Here is a 22,092-nt window from a genome sequence, read left to right as displayed (position 1 = left end):
AACTAGAGAAGACCAAATTTTTGAGATTCGCAATTATGACTAATTTGGCTGATTTTTTTTTTTAAAAACTGTCTTTGTTTCCCATAGCAACCAATCACAATGCAGCTTTCATTTTTCAGGAACACTATGAGGAATGAAAGCTGTGCTGTGATTGGGCAAGACATTTTCTTTTGAACAGTTTTCATAAATCTCCTCCTCTGTGTCCATAGAGACAAGCTATGACATCACAAGTATAACGTGTAATGTCACTGGTTCTGGTTCCAAATGCTCCGGTTTAGCAGAAAGCTGTTAGTTCTCTGCTTACTGAGCGCGTGCACACTGCTCACATTTACTGTCCGTGTGACTGTGGAGATTGGATTTTTTTCTTAGGTAAGATAATTTCATCTAACAATATAATTATAGTAATGTATACAGTGTGTATATAGCAGTGGACTGTATAGACAGACGTTGTGTTTCTGACCCCAGGACCTGCTGACATGCCGCTACTAAAGACCATCAGGAGCGCCGAACCCCCATGGAGGGTCTGGGATAGAAAAGCCCAGAAATCAGGCCTGAGAAGCACCGTGTACAGCGTCAATGGAGACGAGTACACCGGAGAATGGATGAATAACCTGAGGCATGGTAAGACTGGAAATACACATCACTGTATAGCGGACAGACAGATACAGGCGAATGTCATCTCTTAAAGGAGAACTCCCCATTGGGTTGTACTAGGAAAGGTACCTGGTGCTGACCAAGTATGAAGTGTTGGTCTATCTGTCTATTTTATTTTTAACTTCCTAAATACCTAACGGCTAAACTGGTGGGAGATGGAGACATAAGACGGAGCCTGGTGATAAACAACATGGGCGGTTTTATTGCCAGGTGCACAGACATGAAGATTTCTACCGGATCCAACTCTGAAGCAGACAACATACAACTGTCCATGCGAGATACATGTAGAGTCCAGATTTATGCCGCCACCTGCAATGATTGGCCTTGGGCCTTAATTATCGTCATTGCAAATTACAGCTTCACTGTAAACTGTAATGTCAAAAGGATCCCACTCAAGTCAGGAAGATCCACTGGCCGATGCCTCCCCTCTTCAAGAATTAGGACTGAAAACTTTAATATGACCCCAAAAAAGTATAAGATGTAATGGGGATGATTTATCTAAACTGGTGCAAAAGAGAAATGAGGCAGTTGCCCATAGCAACCAATCAGATTAGGACTTTTATTTTTGAAAAGGAAAGTAGAAATCTGATTGGTTGCTATAGGCAACCTCTGACCTGAGCCTTCTCATCTAGCATTATCTAGTAATGTGCAAAAAATAAAAAAAAATAAAGACTGTCAAATTAGAAGCATTAGATAATGGAGATTGGTACGGTCTCCATTATCTAAAGCTTTGATTATTACTAAATTTTAGGTCATTCAACCCGCGGTCAGTCCATATTAAACACATGTGAAACAGGTATAATAGAGCAATAGAAAAGGCCCCCACTAAAGTCAGGAAGATCCGCGGGCAGGTGCCTTCCCTCTTCAAGATTTATGGCTGGAAACTTTACAGGGATTCTGTCACCAGGATTATCCCTATATATCCAATTACATGTTATTGGAGGTCTTCTACGGCAAATGTGGAAATATGGAATTATGCAAATTATGACTGCTGCAGCTTTGCAGAAAAAATAGGTCCACATCCATCCCCAAAAAATGCAGATCAGATGTGGACAGAAACTACAGCCGTGTGCATGAGCCCTAACCAGGATATCAGTTACTCGCCCTGTGTCTGGCTGTTCAGGGAACTCATGAGTCCCAAGACTGATGATGGCTACTGTGTCAAGGACTGCTTCCAGACTGCAGCTGTTTTGGACACCAGGCTCCCTCAGGTCCCAGCTGCTGCGGTGTGTTCCTCACTCCCACATTCCTCATGGGTTGTCCCACTGCCTACAGGCCACGCCCCTTACTCTCTACATCGCTGACTGCTCTCCCCCATCATGTCTCCCCAATGCTGTAGCATCATGCACTGAGAGGGACTGACTCAGGACCAATGGGGCGGCTTTGATTTGTTCCGCTGTTGGTCCCTTATTCAGATACTTACCTGTATCTGTTCCAGCACTTCCAGGTGCGGTTCACAGGAAGGTCCTTTAAAATCATACTTGCCAACTTTCCAAAAACACATGGAAGGTTCCTGAAACTTTAACCATATGGCAGAGCATCCAAATTACATTGAGAGGATGGAGCAATGGATGGAGCAATGGACCAGAGCGCTCCATGGCAGAGGGTGCTGTTACGTTTTGGGGGCCTTATTTTGGTGACAAGTGATGTGCCCTAATAAAGTGCCTAATAAATGGGGTCTGGGAAATTTTAAACAATGCGCTGTGTGTGCCATGCCCGTCTATCTCCCGAATCCCTAACTTCAGATGTTACAAAACATATTAGAACAGCCCTGGAATCATCCCCACTCCTCACACAGACTTTATACAGCAGCTGATAGAAGTTACAGATCTTGTGATTTTCAGGTTGGAGGTTGGTCTCCATGGTCGGTCACGCTGCTCTTCAATGTTTTGTAATGATGTTGCAGATAAGTCTAGGTTCACGGTCAATCTGTGGTCACCGAGGTCTGTTGGAAGCCGTTGGCATCTGTCATGTACCAACGGCAAAATGTAAAACCTAGCCCTAACATCATATCATACAAGGGTGTAACTGGTGTCTCTGGGTCTGCTCGACATAAGAATTTTTTCTGCACTATGAATTCTTGGTATATATCCTCTGCTCTGATTGTATTCTTAGAACTGTGTGGTTAGGTTCACACTGAGGTTTTGGAGCAGGTTTTGAGGTACATTTTCCTGCTGGTTTTTCAGCCATAGGCAGAAGTGGATTTGAAACGAGTTGTAAATGTAAAGGAAGGATTTAGACTTCTCCTTCCTGATGGATCCACTTCTGGCTTTGGATGAAAAACCTGCAGGAAAATTTGCCTCAAAACCTCCATCCAAGAACTCAGTGTGAACATATCCTAACACACTGTATTTCAGGCAAAGGCTCTTATCTGTACAAGAAGGCCAACGCCATCTACCAGGGAGACTGGAAAAATGGAAAGAGAAACGGATACGGGACGTATGCCGTGAAAGCGCCCAGCACTGGAACATACATTCGAGTTTATGCTGGCAACTGGGTGAATGACAAAAAACATGTAAGTTGTTTTCTTTTTGTCCAGAAGAATTGAGAAGACAATAGAGTCTTGTAATTCATTGTCTCTGTAGCTGTAGCATGATGTCCTCCTGACAAGGCCCGACCAGAGTCCAGTCCAGTAGGACCTTAGGCTATAGTTCACATTAAGCTATAAAGTATTAAAGAGCACAGGGTACAAGACTTGAATAGGACAAGGATGCTTCTAAATCTATATCATGTAAACCTCAGCTAAATGTGAATTGTGGTTTGTGTCTCTTTGCAGGGATATGGGACTTACTACTATTCAGATGTTGAATACTATGAAGGCGGCTGGGATTGCGGCAAAAAGAGCGGATGGGGCAAGATGATATACGCCAATGGTGACATCTATGATGGAGAATGGCACAATGACAAGTACTGTGGACAAGGGATACTTTTTTTAGGTACTTCATGGTACTTTTAGGTTCCTTCCTTCTTGTCAAGAGAAAAATCCAGTAATGACCTGAGAACATATGATCAGGAGTTCAGAATATTGAATCATAGATCTATCACACAAGGGGAACATGGAAATAGACAGAACTATAGGGTACTTACCTGTTATAGTCAGTGAAAGTCTTCAAGGCTGAATTTAGTGATGATCAGTACAGTCCTGTTTCGCATCATCCATCTGATCCTAGGTGTATATGTAGATGTGATATGGTCCCGCATTGTCCCCGTAATATCTTTATGCTGTGGTCTCTATGTCTATGTGGATCCCTTTGTGCCTATTAACAGCAAACAAGAATCGTTATGAAGGATCCTGGAAAGATGGAAGAAAGCATGGAGCTGGGATATTCTACTACCTGGACAAGGGCAGAATCTATGATGGATATTGGGTGAAAGATATCCCCAAGTGTGGGACTATGGAGGACATTGGCTGCACAGAAGCTCCTAACACCGAGAAGCTTCTTATTCCTGAGGTAACACATTTACCATACAGTAGATAGTGCCTTGAGAGTGTATTTATACCCCATGAACCTTTCCACATGTTTTGATGTTACACCCACAATGTATTTTATTGGGATTTTATGTGATAGACCAACACAAAGTAGCAAGTATGTGTGAAGTGAACAGAAAATGACACATGGTTTTGTGGTGTGGGGTGCTTTTGTATTCAGCCCCCTTTTGTAGAACCACTTTTTGCTGCAATTATCGCTGCAAGTCTTTTGGGGTACATTTAGAGGCTGAAATGTGTTGCTCATTCCTCTTTGCTAAATATGTCAAGCTCAATCAGATTGGATGGAGAGCGTCGCTGAACAGCAAATTTCAAGTCTTGCCACAGATTCTCAATGTAACCTAAGTTGGAAACCAAGTACAACTACAACTACTACTTGGGGGTCCCAGAGCAATATAGACTGCTTTAAAGGGGTTTTCTGACACTGATGACCTATCCTACTCCAGAGACCCCCACAGGATCAGCTGTTTGAGAAGTCACTGGTGCTCCTGTGAGTGACATGACCTTCTCACAGCTTACCTTAGGTCAGTGAAGTCACGTTAATCGGTCACGTGACCTAGGTGGAGCTTAGTCCCATTCAAGTGATTGGGACTGAACTGCGATACCAATCACAGCCGCTATACAATGTACAGCACTGTGCTTGGTAAGCTGTGAGCAGCACCGGGGCCTTCTCAAACAGCTGTTGGACCTGAGCATTCTGAGCATAGGTCATCAGTTAGAAAGTGGCTAAACACCCTACTATGTTTGTATTATTTTCTTTTTCTTTTTTTTTTTTAAGGTGAAAGTGGCTGATCCCAAAAAAATCTGTGAAGAAGCTAGAAGAGCGCTTCTCCAAAAGAGAAAATGAACAATACTTTGGCTCAAAACCATGGCATGCTGTTGGCTCACTGTTAACACCTTAAGTGAAGCCACAGACATGCTACTAACATCGTCTTACCTGAAGCCATGATCGTTCTGTAGAGTCAATATCAAAGGCTCATCTGTATATAGTTTATTTAAAAGAAGAAAAAAAATTAAAAATTTTTAAATATTTGTTAAAAAAAAAAAAGGACATCACTTTGGCTTAAATCACTGGCATGCTATTGGGCTGCTGATTACACCTAAAGTGAAGCCATAGACATGCTGCCATCTTATAATCATCTTACCTGAAGCCATGATTGTTCTGTAGAGTCAATATCAAAGGCTCATCTGTATATAGTTTATTTAAAAAAAAATATATGGAAAAAACATCTAAAAAAAGGACACCAATTTGGCTTAAATCACTGGCTGCTATTGGGCCGCTGTTACAACCTAAAGTCAGGCCATAGACATGCTATTAAATTAACATCATCTTACCTGAAGCCATGATTGTTCTGTAGAGTCCATAGCAATGGCTCATCTGTTTATAGTTTATTTAAAAAAAAAAAAAAAGAAAAATGGAAAATATTTCTTTGGAAAAAAAAGACACCACTTTGGCTTAAAACACTGGCATACTATTAGACCGCTGTTAACACCTTTGGTGAAGCCATCGACATGCTATTGCCTATTAGTTTAACATCATCTCACATGAAGCCATGATTGTCCTGTAGAGTCCATAGCAATGGCTCATCTGTTTATAGTTTATTTGAAAACAAGGAGAAAAAAATGAAAAATAAATAAAAAATGAAAATTTTTAAATATTTGTTAAAAAAAAAAAAAAAGGACATCACTTTGGCTTAAATCACTGGCATGCTATTGGGCTGCTGATTACACCTAAAGTGAAGCCATAGACATGCTGCCATAATATAATCATCTTACCTGAAGCCATGATTGTTCTGTAGAGTCAATATCAATGGCTCATCTGTATATAGTTTATTTAAAAAAAAAATAGAAAATGGAAAAAACATCTAAAAAAAGGACACCACTTTGGCGTACATCACTGGCTGCTATTGGACCACTTTTAACACCTATAGTGAAGCCATCAACATTCTATTAGTTTAACATCATCTTACATGAAGCCATGATTGTCCTGTAGAGTCCATAGCAATGGCTCATCTGTTTATAGTTTATTTTAAAAAACAAAAAAAGAAAAATGGAAAATATTTCTTTGGAAAAAAAAAATAAGACACCACTTTGGCTTAAAACACTGGCATACTATTAGACCGCTGTTAACACCTTTGGTGAAGCCATCGACATGCTATTGCCTATTAGTTTAACATCATCTTACCAGAAGCCATGATTGTTTTGTAGAGTCAATATCAACGGCTCATTTGAATATAGTTTATTTACGGTAAAAGAAAGTGGAAAAAAGTGAAAAATATCTCTTTGGAAAAAAACAAAAAAAACACTTTGGCTTAAAAAAACGGACATGCTATTGAACCACTGTTACCACCTGAAGTGAAACCAGAGACATGCTGTTGGGTTAACCCCATCTTACCGAGGCCATTAGTGTTCTTTAGAGTCAATATAAACGGCTCATCTTTATAAAGTTTATTTGAAAATTGGTACATTTTCTATAAAAGAAAACATTGTGGCTCCAATCACAGACTTGCTATTGGACCACTGAAACCATCCTAAGTGAAGTCAGAGACAAGCTTATTATTAACCACATTTAAACTGAAGTCATGATTGCCCAGTGGATATCATCTCCGGCTCTTCTACTATACACTCACTATAAGAAGAAATACCAGCACAACATCAATGACCCTAAGCCATGGACATGATACAAGCTCCTGTGATCACCGTGCTGAGTCTAGGAACATCTGATGCCACGAATCTGCTACTGCACTAACACCTACAAGTTTCAGAAGTCATTTGCTTGAAATACTTTTAACAACAGAAATAAAGAAGTAAAAACTTCCATGTCCTTGTGTACAAAGTTTTCTATACTGACTCTTACTTATGGGCCATGACATGCCAACTTGGTGTTCAACATTTGGATTCCAAGCTGTGGGTCTGCTGAGTGACTTGTACTTTCTGGATGACAAGATCCCACACCGCATGGTGACTTCCCTCCTCCACACCTGCAGAGAGCGCTATTTTGGGGTCAGGAGGGACAGGTTGCCAGATTTCTCCTATCATCTATTCATACCCAGGGCTGTATCTATAACATGGGGACATCCTATACACCTAGAGGAAAGGAGGTTTCTACAACATAGAAGAGGATTCTTTACTGTAACAGCAGTGAGACTATGGAGCTCTCTGCCAGAGGAGGTTGTGATGGCGAACTCACAAAAAGAGCTTCAAAGATGCAGCACCGTGTGCTGATCGCATCCATGGTTCCGTTCCGTGGCTCATTCAGATGTGTTGATGCCTAGTTTTTTTTTATTGTTTATTTATTTTGATTTTGAGGAAAGGGGGGCGACTTGAACTTTTATATTTTTTTTTAAGTAACCCTGGGTGACTATCACTGGCGATCATTAGATTGCCAATTGTGTTCTGTGATGGGTATATATCCATCACTGAACACACCATTAACTGTATTCCAATACAGTACTGCCACCTGCTGGCCTGTATTAGAATATTCCAGTGATGGGTATCAGACTGCTGGAGGCTCCAAGCCATCACTGGTATACTACAGCTTCTCTGATCTCAGCTGCACCTGCATTGCTCAGATGTCATGGTCACAATAGACTGCGGCATCTAAGGGGTTAAAACAGCAGAAACCCATAGGGTAAGGTGCCCACTACACGTGCGAGCATCTTTAATGTGAAGTCTTCAGACGTACATGTACAGCAGAGGTTGCGAAGGAGTTAAATGTCTCTAAACACACACACACATGTAGTCTGGTAGAAATACATTAAATTACAACTAATAGGAGTTTACAGTGCCATCGGGGTTAACTAGATCTACAACTAGTTTAGGCTCCATGCACACAACCATATTTCTGGACGTGCGGAAGGTGAAAATGCAAGTATCCATGTTTTACGGGCAGCAAAAAGGAGACGGTCGTGTGCATGAGGCCTTACGGGCAGAGAGATCAAGTACAAACTGCACGGCCGTGTGCACGATTTTTTTTTATGTCACTATTTGAAGGATTCTTTTCACATACCCTTAAGGGCTGTTTCACACGAGCGAGTCCATTGCGGGAAACACGCTCCGTGTGTGAGTGTGATCCTCCGCTCTGGACTTGCAGGAGCGCACAGCATTATAATGATTTATATGTTATGTGTCTCTGCTTGACCTTATTTCTACAGAATCCTACTGACAGCTTTAGGTCACTATGATTCTGTGGAAAAAAGCCCATGCAGAGACACATAGCATTATAAATCATGATAATGCCGTGCGCGCCTGCAAGTCCAGAGCCCACACGGAGCGTGATTCCCGCAATGGACTCGCTCGTGTGAAACAGCCCTCTAGAATTTTTCCTCCCTTAGATTGTCCAGGATTTTTATAATGATGAGCTGTCCCCAGTGTAGGCCATTGATATCAGATCAGCAGGGGGCCAGCACCCCACACTGCCCCAATTAGCTGTTCAGGATTAGCACAGCCATGGGAAATAGGCGCCCAAACCACACAGCTCTGTCCATGGTGTAGTGAATGGAGCTGGTTAATGCAGTGCTCTTCTTATCTACTTCAATGGCAGCAGCGCAGTGACCAGTCTACTACACGATGGATAGAGCTGTGTATTTCTGGTGCTGGAGGCGCTGCCGAACAGCTGATCAGGGAGATTGCTGAGGACAGTCATCAATAGAAAAATCCAGGAAAACCCCTCGCTACATCCCCATATCTTTGTGCCACTGTGTAGGACGTCCAGGAAACAGATTACCAGTAATCTGTTTTCCATTAGTCCATGACGGCACCTGTGAGAGATCATCCTCCATCTCGACAAGAAACAGGGACTTCCATGATGTATACACAATGAAACCCCAACAGATAAACTTTTGAGAAATCTGGGATAGGCTAGAGCTGGTGAACCTATGGTATGGGTGTCAGAGGCGGCACTCGGAGCCCTCTCTGTGGGCTCCCGCACCGTGGAAAAAGTCTATGGTGTACCAATATGCTTTAGACCAAGGATGCTGAACCTGCGGCCCTCCAGCTGTTGCAAACCTACAAACTCCCATCATGCTCTGCTTTAGGCTGATAGCTGTAGGCTTTCCGGGCATGCTGGGAGTTGTAGTTTTGCAGCAGCTGGAGGACCGCAGGTTGAGCATCCCTGATTTAGACTTTTCCTGCCATTCATCAGCGCAGGGCGCACTATGAACAGCACAGGCAGTGCACTGAATGTAGGCAGGATATTACAGCTCAATGATAAAGTACATGGAAGATATACTGTACTGGACTGTAGTATTCAGGTTAGATTGCCGTATTGGCACTTTGTGATAAATAAATGGGTTGCAGTTTGGGCACCCGGTCTGTAAAAGGTTCGCCATCACTGGGCTGGAGTGCACAGTGTTTAAATCACATGGAGAAGCTGTAACACTGACAGAGGGGTTTAACATTGAAGAACCTTTAATAAACATTGTAACCCTCAAGTGTTCACAAAGAATACAATCTAAGAGGGCGCTTAAGGCAGAAACTTGAACTTTTAGGGTACTGGGCCTAAGATTATTGTTAGGGTACTGGGCCTAAGATTATTGTTATTTAAGCCCTTCCTGCAAAAAAAAAAAATCATGGATGAGAGGAATGTTTGGAGGGAGATAAATATCTACTTCTGTGTTTGCAAATCTGAGAAAAGCCTGCTAGCTTAAAGGGTGGCAATAACCTGGGCAGAATGACCTCTAGGATCTTAAGAATCTCCTCTCAATATCCAAGCCATCAGATGCAGCTTTTCTACCTTTGGACGGATAAGAGGACCCCTATATAATAAATCTTTCATCTCTAGCAGAACCCAGGGGTCTGACAGGGACAGCATCCTCAACCAGAACCCTCTTAGCCAATATGGGGCAATGAGAATCCCCCCGCCTTTTCCTTTCTCAGTGTCTGGATAACTCTAGGCAGGAGGCATATTGGAGGGAAGGCATAACACAGACCCTCTCCCAAGATTGAGATCTAGTCCCATCTGGGTTTCATGGAGAAGAACTTTTTGCACTTTCTGTTCTCTGAGGTAGCAAATAGATCTAGTGGGGAGTCTCCCACAGACCCTTTATCCAATTGATCATGATTTAAGCACTAGTCCGCCTGCTGATTGTGCAACGGCTTAGGAAGTCTGCACAAATATTCTCTGACCCACTTTAGATAGACCTCTGACAGTCAGAGGCAGACCCCCTCTACCACATTCAGGATTCCTAGGGTAATGGTCATGAGAGCCAGAGATCTTGTCCGTCCGTCCGTCCCCCCCTCCGTCTATTAACAAAAGCTACTGCTGTTACATTGTAAGAAATCTTTACACGTCTTTCTGAAATCTGAGATAGACTGACTCAGTGCACACAATATTGCTCTTAGTTCCCTTGCACTACCAGGCTGCAGCAGAAGGGTAGAATGAGGAGACTTCCCAGACATCATCCGTGGGCAAGAGAGGAACTCCGGACTAAACAGCAGCTCCTAGTGAAGACCGGTAACCTCCACATCAGCCAACCCAAGACAGGAGTTCCTACAGTCCTATTAAACTCTTGGAAGTTTCTGCTTCCTGTCCGGTTGGGGGATGGTTTCTCACAGGTGCTGTCATGGGGCATAATGGAAAAGTAGAATTTACTTACACAATTCCTCTTTCCTGTTGTCCACACAGCAGCACATAATTAGCCTCTCAATAATGTTTTTTGTTTCTATTTAGTTGGTGTGGTCTAAGGAAGAGTGGAGCTAAGGTCCTTTTATAGGACTGGTTTGTCTACGTAGCCCATCAAGTCACCCACCGAAAGCATGTGGCAACTTGTCCTACACAAAAATATGGAAAGGCTGGGCATAAAAGCTTCCCGGGTTGGCGGTTATAAATTGTGTGGCATACCGATTTGTTTCTGCCACAACTAAGTCTAAGAGCTCCGCAGTCAAGAACAGCTCAAAAAATCCCAGGGCCGAACCGATCTGAGCTGTCTCAACCCGAACTCCAGACTGGGCGGTGAAAGGGGGAACTACAGGTGCGGCTGAAGTTGGGGACTGCCAATCAGGGTTTGCCAGCACCTCAGGGATTCTAGGGGCTTTACGGGCCCGTCTTTGCGGTGGCTGCGACGGGGTAACTACTGCACGTGCCACCGTACCAGCTTCAACTGCCCTTCTGGTGCTCGCTACTTCACCATGTTGTACGGCAGTGCTGGTACTAGGTCCAGGAAGGGCTGTGCTGCTGGTGTATGCCTCACCACGTAATCCGACAGCACCAGCCCTACTCTGCTGCTCTTGAAGCGGATCCTGCGCAACCTGTGGTCTAGCGACACGGGGCCGGGTACGCCTGGTGCTATCACGTACCTCAGCCTCCTCGTCCGAACTTTGGGTCAGAGAGCCACTTCTTTCTACAGGTTCATATTCTGACCCGCTAGATTCATCAGATGAGGGTTCCCATTCCTCATCCGACTGGGTCAGAAGCCTGTAGGCCTCTTCAGAAGAATACCCCCTGTTTGACATTTGGGCAACTAAATTTAGGGGTATTCCCTGAGACTACCCAAGAAAAAAAGCAAGCCTGTCTTACAAATGGGAGGCTAGCGAAGTACCGGAGGCTGCTGCGGTTGATAATAAATCTGAAAACAGTTTTTTTTTTATCGCCGCAGCGCGTGTAAAGTGAATGTGCAGTGATAAAAAAAAAAAACATTTTGTCACTGCGGTGGGGCGGGCGTGGGTGAACGCACATGTGGGCGACCGATCAGGCCTGATCGGGCAAACACTGCGTTTTGGGTGGAGGGCAAACTAAAGTGACACTAGTACTATTATACATCTGACCGTGATCAGTTTTGATCACTTCCAGATACTATAAAAGTACAAATGCTGATTAGCGATACGCTAATCAGCAAATAAGGAACTGCGGTGCGGTGGGCTGGGCGCTAACTGATCCCTAAACTACCTAACCAAGGGGCCTAAACTATCCCTAAAACCTAACAGTCAATACCAGTGAAAAAAAAAAGTGACAGTTTACACTGATCACTTTTTTTCTTTCACTAGTGATTGACGGGCGATCAAAGGGGTGATCAAAGGGTTAATTGGGGTGCAGGGGGTGATCTGGGGCTAAAGTGAAGTGTTGGTGCTACTCACTGTGAAGCCTGCTCCTCTGCTGGATCCAACCGACGAAAAGGACCAGCAGAGGAGCAGGGCAGCCATATAACAGATCATATTTACTAATATGATCTGTTATCTGGCTTCTGATTCGATTTTTTAAAAATCAGCAACCTGCCAGCGACGATCATTGGCTGGCAGGTTGCTGACGAAATACTCCTTTAACTTTTGCCGGCCCGCGATGCGCATGCGCGGGCCGGCTCTGACCGAAATCTTGCGTCTCGCGAGATGACGCACGGATGCGTCCAGGAGGAATTAATCAACCACCTTCCGGACGCATCCGTGCGTTAGGCGGTCCGGAGGTGGTTAAAGAGGTAGTCAAAAGTAAGTTAGTTAAAGAATTAGTACTAGGTAGAATAGCTGGTCCCTTTGTTAATCCTCCTTTTGTTAATTTCCCTATTTCGCCATTGGGAGTAGTTTCCAAAAAGGAACCGGGGGAATTTAGACTTATACACCATCTGTCGTTTCCAGAAAAAAGCTCACCTAATGACGAGGTGGATAAGTCTAAGTCCTGTGTGGAATATTCGTCATTTGATGATGCATTGGCTTTGGTGAGGTATTTTGGGAATAGGGTTTTCCTGGCTAAGGCGGATGTAAAGTCAACGTTTCGCTTATTGCCAGTTAGGCCGTCAGGATTTAACTCATTAAGTTTCCAGTTTGATGGGAGTTATTAGAAGATTTTTTGTTTATTGGTTATTGTAGTTCTAGTCTATGTTCATAGTAAATGTTAAAATTTTTGGAAGTTTGTGTATTGTTTGTTGGTATCCCAATAGCAGAAGAGAAGACGGTTTCCCCCTGTACTTGTTTGGAATTTCTGGGTATAGTCATCGATACCATGAATATGGAATTTTGTTTGTCATTAGAAAAGATTAATGAGATTACATTTTTGTTGATTTCTTTCATAAGAAAAAAAAATGCACATTGAAAGAGTTGCAGTCGCTATTAGGTTCATTGAATTTCGCGTGCAGAATTATTTCAAAGGGAAGGGTTTTTTCCAAGCGTCTATACTTTGAGACTAGAGGTCTTAAATGTCCTAGTTCGAATATTAAGTTAAGTCGAAGTTTAAAAGATGATATGGCCATCTGGTTGGAATTTTTAGAAAACTATAATGGAGCTTGTTGTTGGCAAGAGGAGTTTGCGGAAGTTGAAGCCCTGGGATTAGTTACAGACACAGCAGGGAGTTGAGGTTACGGTGCATATTGGGATGGTAAATGGTCGGCAGAGGCTTGGTCGGCTTCATGGATTAATAACGGAATAACGTGTAAGGCTACTTTCACACTAGCGTTCGGCTGTCCGCTCGTGAGCTCCGTTTGAAGGGGCTCACGAGCGGACCCGAACGCAGCCGTCCAGCCCTGATGCAGTCTGAATGGAGCGGATCCGCTCAGACTGCATCAGTCTGGCGGCGTTCAGCCTCCGCTCCGCTCGCCTCCGCACGGACAGGCGGACAGCTGAACGCTGCTTGCAGCGTTCGGGTGTCCGCCTGGCCGTGCGGAGGCGTGCGGATCCGTGCGGATCCGTCCAGACTTACAATGTAAGTCAATGGGGACGGATCCGTTTGAAGATGCCACAATATGGCTCAATCTTCAGGCGGATCCGTCCCCCATTGACTTTACATTGAAAGTCTGGACGGATCCGTACGAGGCTATTTTCACACTTAGCTGTTATATGCTAAAATAATGCAGACGGATCCGCTCTGAACGGAGCCTCCGTCTGCATAATTATGATCGGATCCGTTCAGAACGGATCCGATCGAACGCTAGTGTGAAAGTAGCCTAATATTGTTCTTCTAGAATTTTTTCCTGTCCTTGTCTCAATTGTCCTATGGGGAGGTTATTTTAAAAATAGATGGATTTTGTTCAACACTGATAATAAAGGTGTAGTATTCGCGATTAATACGCTATCGTCTAAGTGCGACATAGTAGATAAATTACTGAGAAGTTATGTTTCATGCTGTATAACACTTAATATTTGGGTTAAAGCTAAATATGTTCAAGGTAAATACAATGTCTTAGCGGATTCTCTATCTCGTTTCCAGTTTGTCAAATTTCGGGAGTTAGCACCAGAAGTGGATTTGGAGGGATTGCCGTGCCCTCGCCATCTATGGGATCAAATTTGGGATTGATTTCGGAGTCTATCAAACAGTCGGTTGCGCAAAGAACACGGGCTGCTTACGCAGCTGCATGGTGGGATTGGATATTATTTTCTAATCCATTGTCCAGTGAAGTTGATGATCTTGGTTGTGGTATGTTATTTATTGCTAGTCTTTTTAATAAAAACATGTCTTTTTCATCTGTAGCTGGGACTGTTGCGGGATTCTCGTTTTTTCTGAAGATGTTTGGTAGAAAACCGCTGTCAGCTTATTTTCCTATTAAATAGATGCTAAAAGGTTATCGTAGGAGTTTCTCGGGTTGATAATAGGAGACCGATATCTGTTGAATTGTTGAGGAGTTTATATGAAATTTTGCCTTCTGTTTGTTTGGATTCATTTGAAGTGTTGCTTTTTCGTACAAGTTTTTTTCTGGCCTTTTTTGCAGTGTTAAGGATTGGTGAATTAGTTTCTGCCAGTCGTTCAGTGTCTTCTGGCTTAGAAGTTGATGAGGTTGTTTTAAAGGATGGTTTTGTTGAAATCTTTTTTGAAGCGTTCTAAAATGTATCAATTTGGGAGGGGTAGAATTATAAGGGCAAATGCTTGGTTGGGTTCTACACTTTGTTCAGTTAAAATGGTCTGTGCTTGGCTTTCAGTTTGTCCTTCTGGGCCTGGTCCTTTTTTTAATGCATAAGAATGGTTCTCCTCTGACTAAGTTTCAGTTTTGTTCAGTTCTTAAAGGGCTTCTGTCACCCCACTAAAGTAATTTTTTTTTTGGGGGGGGGGCTAGTTAAATTCCTTATACTGCGATATATGAAAATATAATGCTCTTACTTACTTTCCTTCAGCAGTTTCTTCTAAAAACTAACTTTTATAATATGTAAATGAGGTCTCTACCAGCAAGTAGGGCGTCTACTTGCTGGTAGCCGCCGCAAAAAAACGCCCCCTCGTCCTGTTGATTGACAGGGCCAGCAGCGATCTCCTCCTCCGGCCGGCCCTGTCAGCATTTAAAAAATCGCGCGCCTGTGTTCCTCCGAGATGAGGAGGCTCGCCTCCTCAGCACTCCCTCAGTGCGCCTGTGCCGATGACATCACCGAAAGAGAAGACGTCATAGGCGCAGGCTTGCTAAGGAGGCGAGCCTCCTCATCTCAGAGCGCCTGCACCGAATGAACACAGGCGCGCGATTTTTGAAATGCTGATAGGGCCGGCCGGAGGAGAAGATCGCGGCTGGCCCTGTCAATCAACAGGACGAGGGGGCGTTTTTTTGCGGTGGCTACCAGCAAATAGACGGCCTACTTGCTGATAGAGACCTAATTTACATATTATAAAAGTTCATTTTTAGAAGAAACTGCTGAAGGAAAGTAAGTAAGAGCATTATATTTTCGTATATCGCAGTATAAGGAATTTAACTAGCCCCCCCCCCCCAAAAAAAAAAAAAGATTTTAGTGGGGTGACAGAAGCCCTTTAAGAAGTGTTTGTCTGATCTTGGTCTAAGCACTTTCAAAATGTATTTGCATTCTTTTAGAATTAGTGCAGCAACTGAGGCAGCTAGGTGCGGGTTAGATGAAGCGGTTATTAGAAGGATAGGGCGTTGGGATTCTCATAGAGCTAGATTGTATGTTAGACCGGACTTAATATCACCAGACTAAATAATTTTCAATTTTTTTAGGAAGTCATATAATTGTTTTGATTATTGGCCATTTGTATGTGTTCTGGGCACAGAAGATTCCTTATACTGCCATATATGAAAATATAATGCTCTTACTTACTTTCCTTCAGCAGTTTCTTCTGAAAACGAACTTTTATAATATGTAAATGAGGTCTCTACCAGCAAGTAGGGCGTCTACTTGCTGGTAGCCGCCACAAAAAACCGCCCCCTCGTCCGTTTGATTGACAGGGCTAGCCGCGATCTCCTCCTCCGGCCGGCCCTGTCAGCATTTCAAAAATTGCGCGCCTGTGTTCATTCGGTGCAGGTGCTCGCCTCCTCAGCACGCCTGCGCCGATGACGTCTTCTCTTTCGGTGATGTCATTAGCGCAGGCGCACTGAGGGAGTGCTGAGGAGGCGAGCCTCCTCATCTCGGAGCGCCTGCGCCGAATGAACACAGGCGCGCGATTTTTGAAATGCTGACAGGACCGGCCGGAGGAGGAGATCGCTGCTGGCCCTGTCAATCAACAGGACGAGGGGGCATTTTTTTGCGGCGGCTACCAGCAAGTAGATGCCCTACTTGCTGGTAGAGAACTCATTTACATATTATAAAAGTTCGTTTTTAGAAGAAACTGCTGAAGGAAAGTAAGTAAGAGCATTATATTTTCATATATCGCAGTATAAGGAATTTAACTAGCCCCCCCCCCCCAAAAAAAAGACTTTAGTGGGGTGACAGAAGCCCTTTAAGAACTGAACAAAACTGAAACTTAGTCAGAGGAGAACCATTCTTATGCATTAAAAAAAGGACCAGGCCCAGAAGGACGAACTGAAAGCCAAGCACAGACCATTTTAACAGAACAAAGTGTAGAACCCAACCAAGCATTTGCCCTTATAATTCTACCCCTCCCAAATTGATACATTTTAGAACGCTTCAAAAAATATTTCAACAAAACCATCCTTTAAAACAACCTCATCAACTTCTAAGCCAGAAGACACTGAACGACTGGCAGAAACTAATTCACCAATCCTTAACACTGCAAAAAAGGCCAGAAAAAAACTTGTACGAAAAAGCAACACTTCAAATGAATCCAAACAAACAGAAGGCAAAATTTCATATAAACTCCTCAACAATTCAACAGATATCGGTCTCCTATTATCAATACCCGAGAAACTCCTACGATAACCTTTTAGCATCTGTTTAATAGGAAAATAAGCTGACAGCGGTTTTCTACCAAACATCTTCAGAAAAAACGAGAATCCCGCAACAGTCCCAGCTACAGACGAAAAAGACATGTTTTTATTAAAAAGACTAGCAATAAATAACATACCACAACCAAGATCATCAACTTCACTGGACAATGGATTAGAAAATAATATCCAATCCCACCATGCAGCGGCGTAAGCAGCCCGTGTTCTTTGCGCAACCGACTGTTTGATAGACTCCGAAATCAATCCCAAATTTTATCCCATAGATGACGAGGGCACGGCAATCCCTCCAAATCCACTTCTGGTGCTAACTCCCGAAATTTGACAAACCGGAAACGAGATAGAGAATCCGCTAAGACATTGTATTTACCTTGAACATATTTAGCTTTAACCCAAATATTAAGTTTCATACAGCATGAAACATAACTTCTCAGTAATTTATCTACTATCTCGCACTTAGACGATAGCGTATTAATCGCGAATACTACACCTTTATTATCAGTGTTGAACAAAATCCATCTATTTTTAAAATAACCTCCCCATAGGACAATTGAGACAAGGACAGGAAAAAATTCTAGAAGAACAATATTACACGTTATTCCGTTATTAATCCATGAAGCCGACCAAGCCTCTGCCGACCATTTACCATCCCAATATGCACCGTAACCTCAACTCCCTGCTGTGTCTGTAACTAATCCCAGGGCTTCAACTTCCGCAAACTCCTCTTGCCAACAACAAGCTCCATTATAGTTTTCTAAAAATTCCAACCAGATGGCCATATCATCTTTTAAACTTCGACTTAACTTAACTTCGACTCTTTCAATGTGCATTTTTTTTTCTTATGAAACAAATCAACAAAAATGTAATCTCATCAATCTTTTCTAATGACAAACAAAATTCCATATTCATGGTATCGATGACTATACCCAGAAATTCCAAACAAGTACAGGGGGAAACCGTCTTCTCTTCTGCTATTGGGATACCAACAAACAATACACAAACTTCCAAAAATGTAAACAATAACTATGAACCTAGACTAGAACTACAATAACCAATAAACAAAAAATCTTCTAATAACTCCCATCAAACTGGAAACTTAATGAGTTAAATCCTGACGGCCTAACTGGCAATAAGCGAAACGTTGACTTTACATCCACCTTAGCCAGGAAAACCCTATTCCCAAAATACCTCACCGAAGCCAATGCATCATCAAATGACGAATATTCCACACAGGACTTAGACTTATCCACCTCGTCATTAAGTGAGCTTTTTTCTGGAAACGACAGATGGTGTATAAGTCTAAATTCCCCCGGTTCCTTTTTGGAAACTACTACCAATGGCGAAATAGGGAAATTAACAAAAGGAGGATTAACAAAGGGACCAGCTATTCTACCTCCCAGTTGTCCCCCAACCTGCACATCTGTTGTTCTGTCAAGCCTATTGGTTAATACTAAGGCCAGTATGGCTGTCCCTCTAGTCGGGTCCTGAACCATTTGGGAGAGGTAATTGTCTTTAGTTATTGCCAAGAACCTGTTTCCTTTATGAGTTATGCAAGTTTCAGTTTCCCAGTCTATATCTGGGTTGTTGAAATCCCCAATAATAACCACCTCATTATCATTTGCCGCCTCGTCTATCTCGTTTAGTAGTAGATTTTCTGTGGACTTTATTATTGTTTTTAGCTCCATGTATCTCTACCCACAGTGACTCCACATGTTCATGTCCCTCACTTATATATTCCCAAAGTGTGTGCTTTAGACAGGACTTTACATAACAGCCTTCCCCCTTCCTCTCCGGTTTTGACGATCCTTTCAAAACAGGCTGTAACCTTGTACATTAAATGTCCAGTCAAAGCTATCATCCAGCCATGTTTCCGTTATTCCCACTATGTCATAGTCCTCCTCACACATCACTAGTTCCAGTTCCTCAGTTTTATTAGTCAGGCTTCTGGCATTAGTATACATACAGATGTAGCAGGGTTAGCACTCTGTCATGGTCTTACCTTCTTGCTGTTCTCCTTCGTTTGACATGTGCTGGCGGCCATCTTGGTTTCTGGGTTTCTTGTAGCCTCCCACCCTGCGGCTTCTCCTTCCCACTGGGAGGAGCTGGATGCCTAGCTCATATATATAGGAGGTCTGTGGCTTCAGTTCCTTGCTTGGTCCTCCTGTGTTCACATGCTTCTAAGACTGCTGCTGCTTCTGGTTCCTGATCCTGGCTTCGTCTGACTACCCTGCTGGTTCCTGATCCAGGCTTCGTCTGACTACCCTGCTGGTTCCTGATCCAGGCTTCGTCTGACTACCCCTCTGGTTCCTGACCTCTGGCTTCGCAAGACCCTGCTTCGGTTTAGCCATCCGTTTGGACTTTTGCCTTACAGCTTGATTTTCAATAAAGCCTTCTTATTTCCACTTATCTCTTGTTGTACGTCTGGTTCGTGGTTCCATGACATTAGGACCAAGCCATGAATTCTGACGGTACAGGGCCATCCTCGCTACCTACGCTGGTTGCCAGACTTGATCAGCAGGATCACCTGTTGGGTCGGTTCGCTGTGGCGTTGCAAACCCTGCTTGAACGCACGGCTCATTTAGCTTCCGTTGCCGATGGGTCGGTTGTCGCTCCTGGGCCCGCTCCTACTGCCGCTCCGGTTGTTGCGCCAGAGTCTACCCCGACACCTGTTGCTGCGCCTGCGGTGTTTCGGGGTATGACCGGTTCTGCCCCCCTTCCACAGCGCTTTGGGGGAGAGCCAACTCAGTGCCGAGGTTTCCTTAACCAGGTGGGTATTTATTTCGAGTTGCTGCCACATGCCTTTCCTACTGGGAGATCAAAGGTGGGCTTCTTGATCTCGCTGCTCTCGGACAAGGCCTTGGCCTGGGCCAGCCCTTTATGGGAGAACAACAATCCGGTGGTTGCCGAGTTTTCCGGTTTTGTTGCTTCTCTTCGGAAGGTATTCGATGTGCCGGCTCGTGCTGCCTCTGCTGCGAAGCTCCTTATGTCCATCAGACAGGGTTCACGATCCGTAGCTGAATACGCCATTGAGTTTCGTACCCTGGCAGCAGAGGTGGGCTGGAATAATGAGGCTCTGGTCGCTGCTTTCTCTCATGGTCTCTCGGATGCCTTGAAGGATGAGGTTGCAGCTAAGGACCTACCAGTGGAGCTCGAGTCTCTTATTTCTTTCCTGATTTTGATTGACACCAGACTCAGGGAGAGACCTTCCTTTAAGGAGAGCCTGCGGAGGTCTTCTAACAGATTGGCGCCTACGTTTGCTGTCCCACCCGTGCCTCCCTCTCCTCCCACGCCTCCTGGGGATGACTTGTCTGGGGGTGAACCCATGCAGCTGGGGTTTGCTCGCCTGTCCGAGGGGGAGAGGGCACTCCGGAGACGCGAGGGCCGATGCATGTACTGTGGTCTCGGTGGGCATTTTCAGGTTGGCATGTCCCGAACCGTCCGGGAAACGCTCGCACCTGAGATCCTGTCGGGGGCAGATCTTGGGTGGAGTCTCCTCGTCCCCGGTTTCCCGTGTTGACAAACCACTGATTACTGTTGTCCTCTCCTGGGTCGGGGGCTCGGTGACGACCCAGGCGTTGGTGGACTCTGGTGCTGGTGGTTTGTTCATTGATAGTGTGTTCGCTGCCGCCAATTCCATTCCTCTGCAGCCTCGAGGTTCCCCACTGGCTCTTGAGGCGATAGACGGCAGACCCCTTCTGCCGCCACACGTGACTCATGAGACCCTTCCAGTGGGGATGGCCATTGGTGCCGTTCACAGAGAGTCGGTCTGTCTCCAGGTTATTTCGTCTCCACACTACTCGGTGGTCTTGGGGTACCCCTGGCTCCAGAAGCATAATCCGACTTTCGATTGGAGATCGGCCGAGATCCTCTCGTGGTCACCGCAGTGTGGGGCTAGTTGCATCCATGGGTCTGTCAAGTTGCTGTGTACTTCCTCGGACTCTCTGTTGCCTCCTGAATACGAGGAGTACCGGGATGTATTCGATAAGGTGCGTGCGGTTGCCCTACCTCCGCACCGCCCATACGATTGTGCCATAGAGTTACAATCTGGTGCCGTTCCTCCTCGTGGCAAAGTCTATCCACTGTCGGTAGCGGAGAATGAGGCCATGGAGGAGTACGTGAGGGAGGCGCTTTCACGCGGACACATTCGCAAATCCTCGTCCCCGGCAGGGGCTGGATTTTTCTTTGTGAAAAAGAAGGGCGGTGAGTTGAGGCCTTGCATCGATTACAGGGGTCTCAATCGCATCACGATCAAGAACGCTTACCCGATACCCTTGATTTCCGAGCTGTTCGATCGCCTCAAAGGGGCCACGGTCTTTACCAAACTCGACCTGAGGGCGGCATATAACCTGGTAAGGATCAAGGCGGGCGATGAGTGGAAGACCGCGTTTAACACCAGGACCGGTCATTATGAATCCTTGGTTATGCCCTTTGGGTTGTGCAATGCGCCCGCAGTCTTCCAGGAATTCATCAACGATGTTTTCCGTGACCTGTTGCAGCAGTGTGTGGTGGTCTATTTGGATGACATCTTGGTATATTCTGAATCCATGGAGGCCCACATTCTGGATGTCAGACGAGTGTTGCAACGGTTACGAGAGAACAAGCTGTTCGGTAAGCTTGAGAAATGCGAATTTCACCGATCCCAGGTAACCTTCTTAGGTTACATCATTTCCGCTGAGGGGTTCTCCATGGATCCTGAGAAGGTTTCGGCTGTCTTACAGTGGCCCCAGCCCAGTGGTCTTCGTGCCCTGCAGCGCTTTTTGGGCTTCGCCAATTATTATCGGAAGTTCATCAGGGACTTTTCCATGCTAGCCAAGCCTCTCACGGATCTGACCAGGAAGGGCAGTAATCCCCAGGTCTGGCCGCTCGAGGCCATCCGAGCTTTTGAGGCTCTAAAGTCCGCCTTTGTGTCGGCTCCGATTC

The 22,092-nt window shown here is 44.6% G+C and overlaps 1 protein-coding gene across 1 annotated transcript; it reads left to right on the top strand.

The window, feature by feature from the left end:
* The first annotated feature begins 476 nt into the window (after window positions 1-476).
* Window positions 477-5,049, top strand: LOC122937712 (MORN repeat-containing protein 3-like). The gene is made up of 5 exons (XM_044292695.1): window positions 477-621; window positions 3,012-3,169; window positions 3,431-3,590; window positions 3,922-4,106; window positions 4,920-5,049. The coding sequence occupies exons 1-5, from the start codon at window positions 477-479 to the stop codon at window positions 4,986-4,988; spliced, it is 717 nt and encodes a 238-aa protein (XP_044148630.1). The 3' UTR covers window positions 4,989-5,049.
* Window positions 5,050-22,092: the final 17,043 nt, after the last annotated feature.

This window comes from Bufo gargarizans, chromosome 5, assembly GCF_014858855.1.
Source record: "Bufo gargarizans isolate SCDJY-AF-19 chromosome 5, ASM1485885v1, whole genome shotgun sequence".
NCBI classification, from domain to species: Eukaryota; Metazoa; Chordata; class Amphibia; order Anura; family Bufonidae; genus Bufo; species Bufo gargarizans.
This window is presented reverse-complemented; position numbering and strand designations above follow the sequence as displayed.

Coding starts and splice junctions, on each gene's coding strand:
- LOC122937712 (XM_044292695.1), top strand. CDS start 477: ATGCCGCTACTAAAGACCATCAGGAGCGCCGAACCCCCATGGAGGGTC. Junction 622..3,011: donor GATGAATAACCTGAGGCATG/GTAAGACTGGAA, acceptor ACTGTATTTCAG/GCAAAGGCTCTTATCTGTAC. Junction 3,591..3,921: donor ACAAGGGATACTTTTTTTAG/GTACTTCATGGT, acceptor GCCTATTAACAG/CAAACAAGAATCGTTATGAA.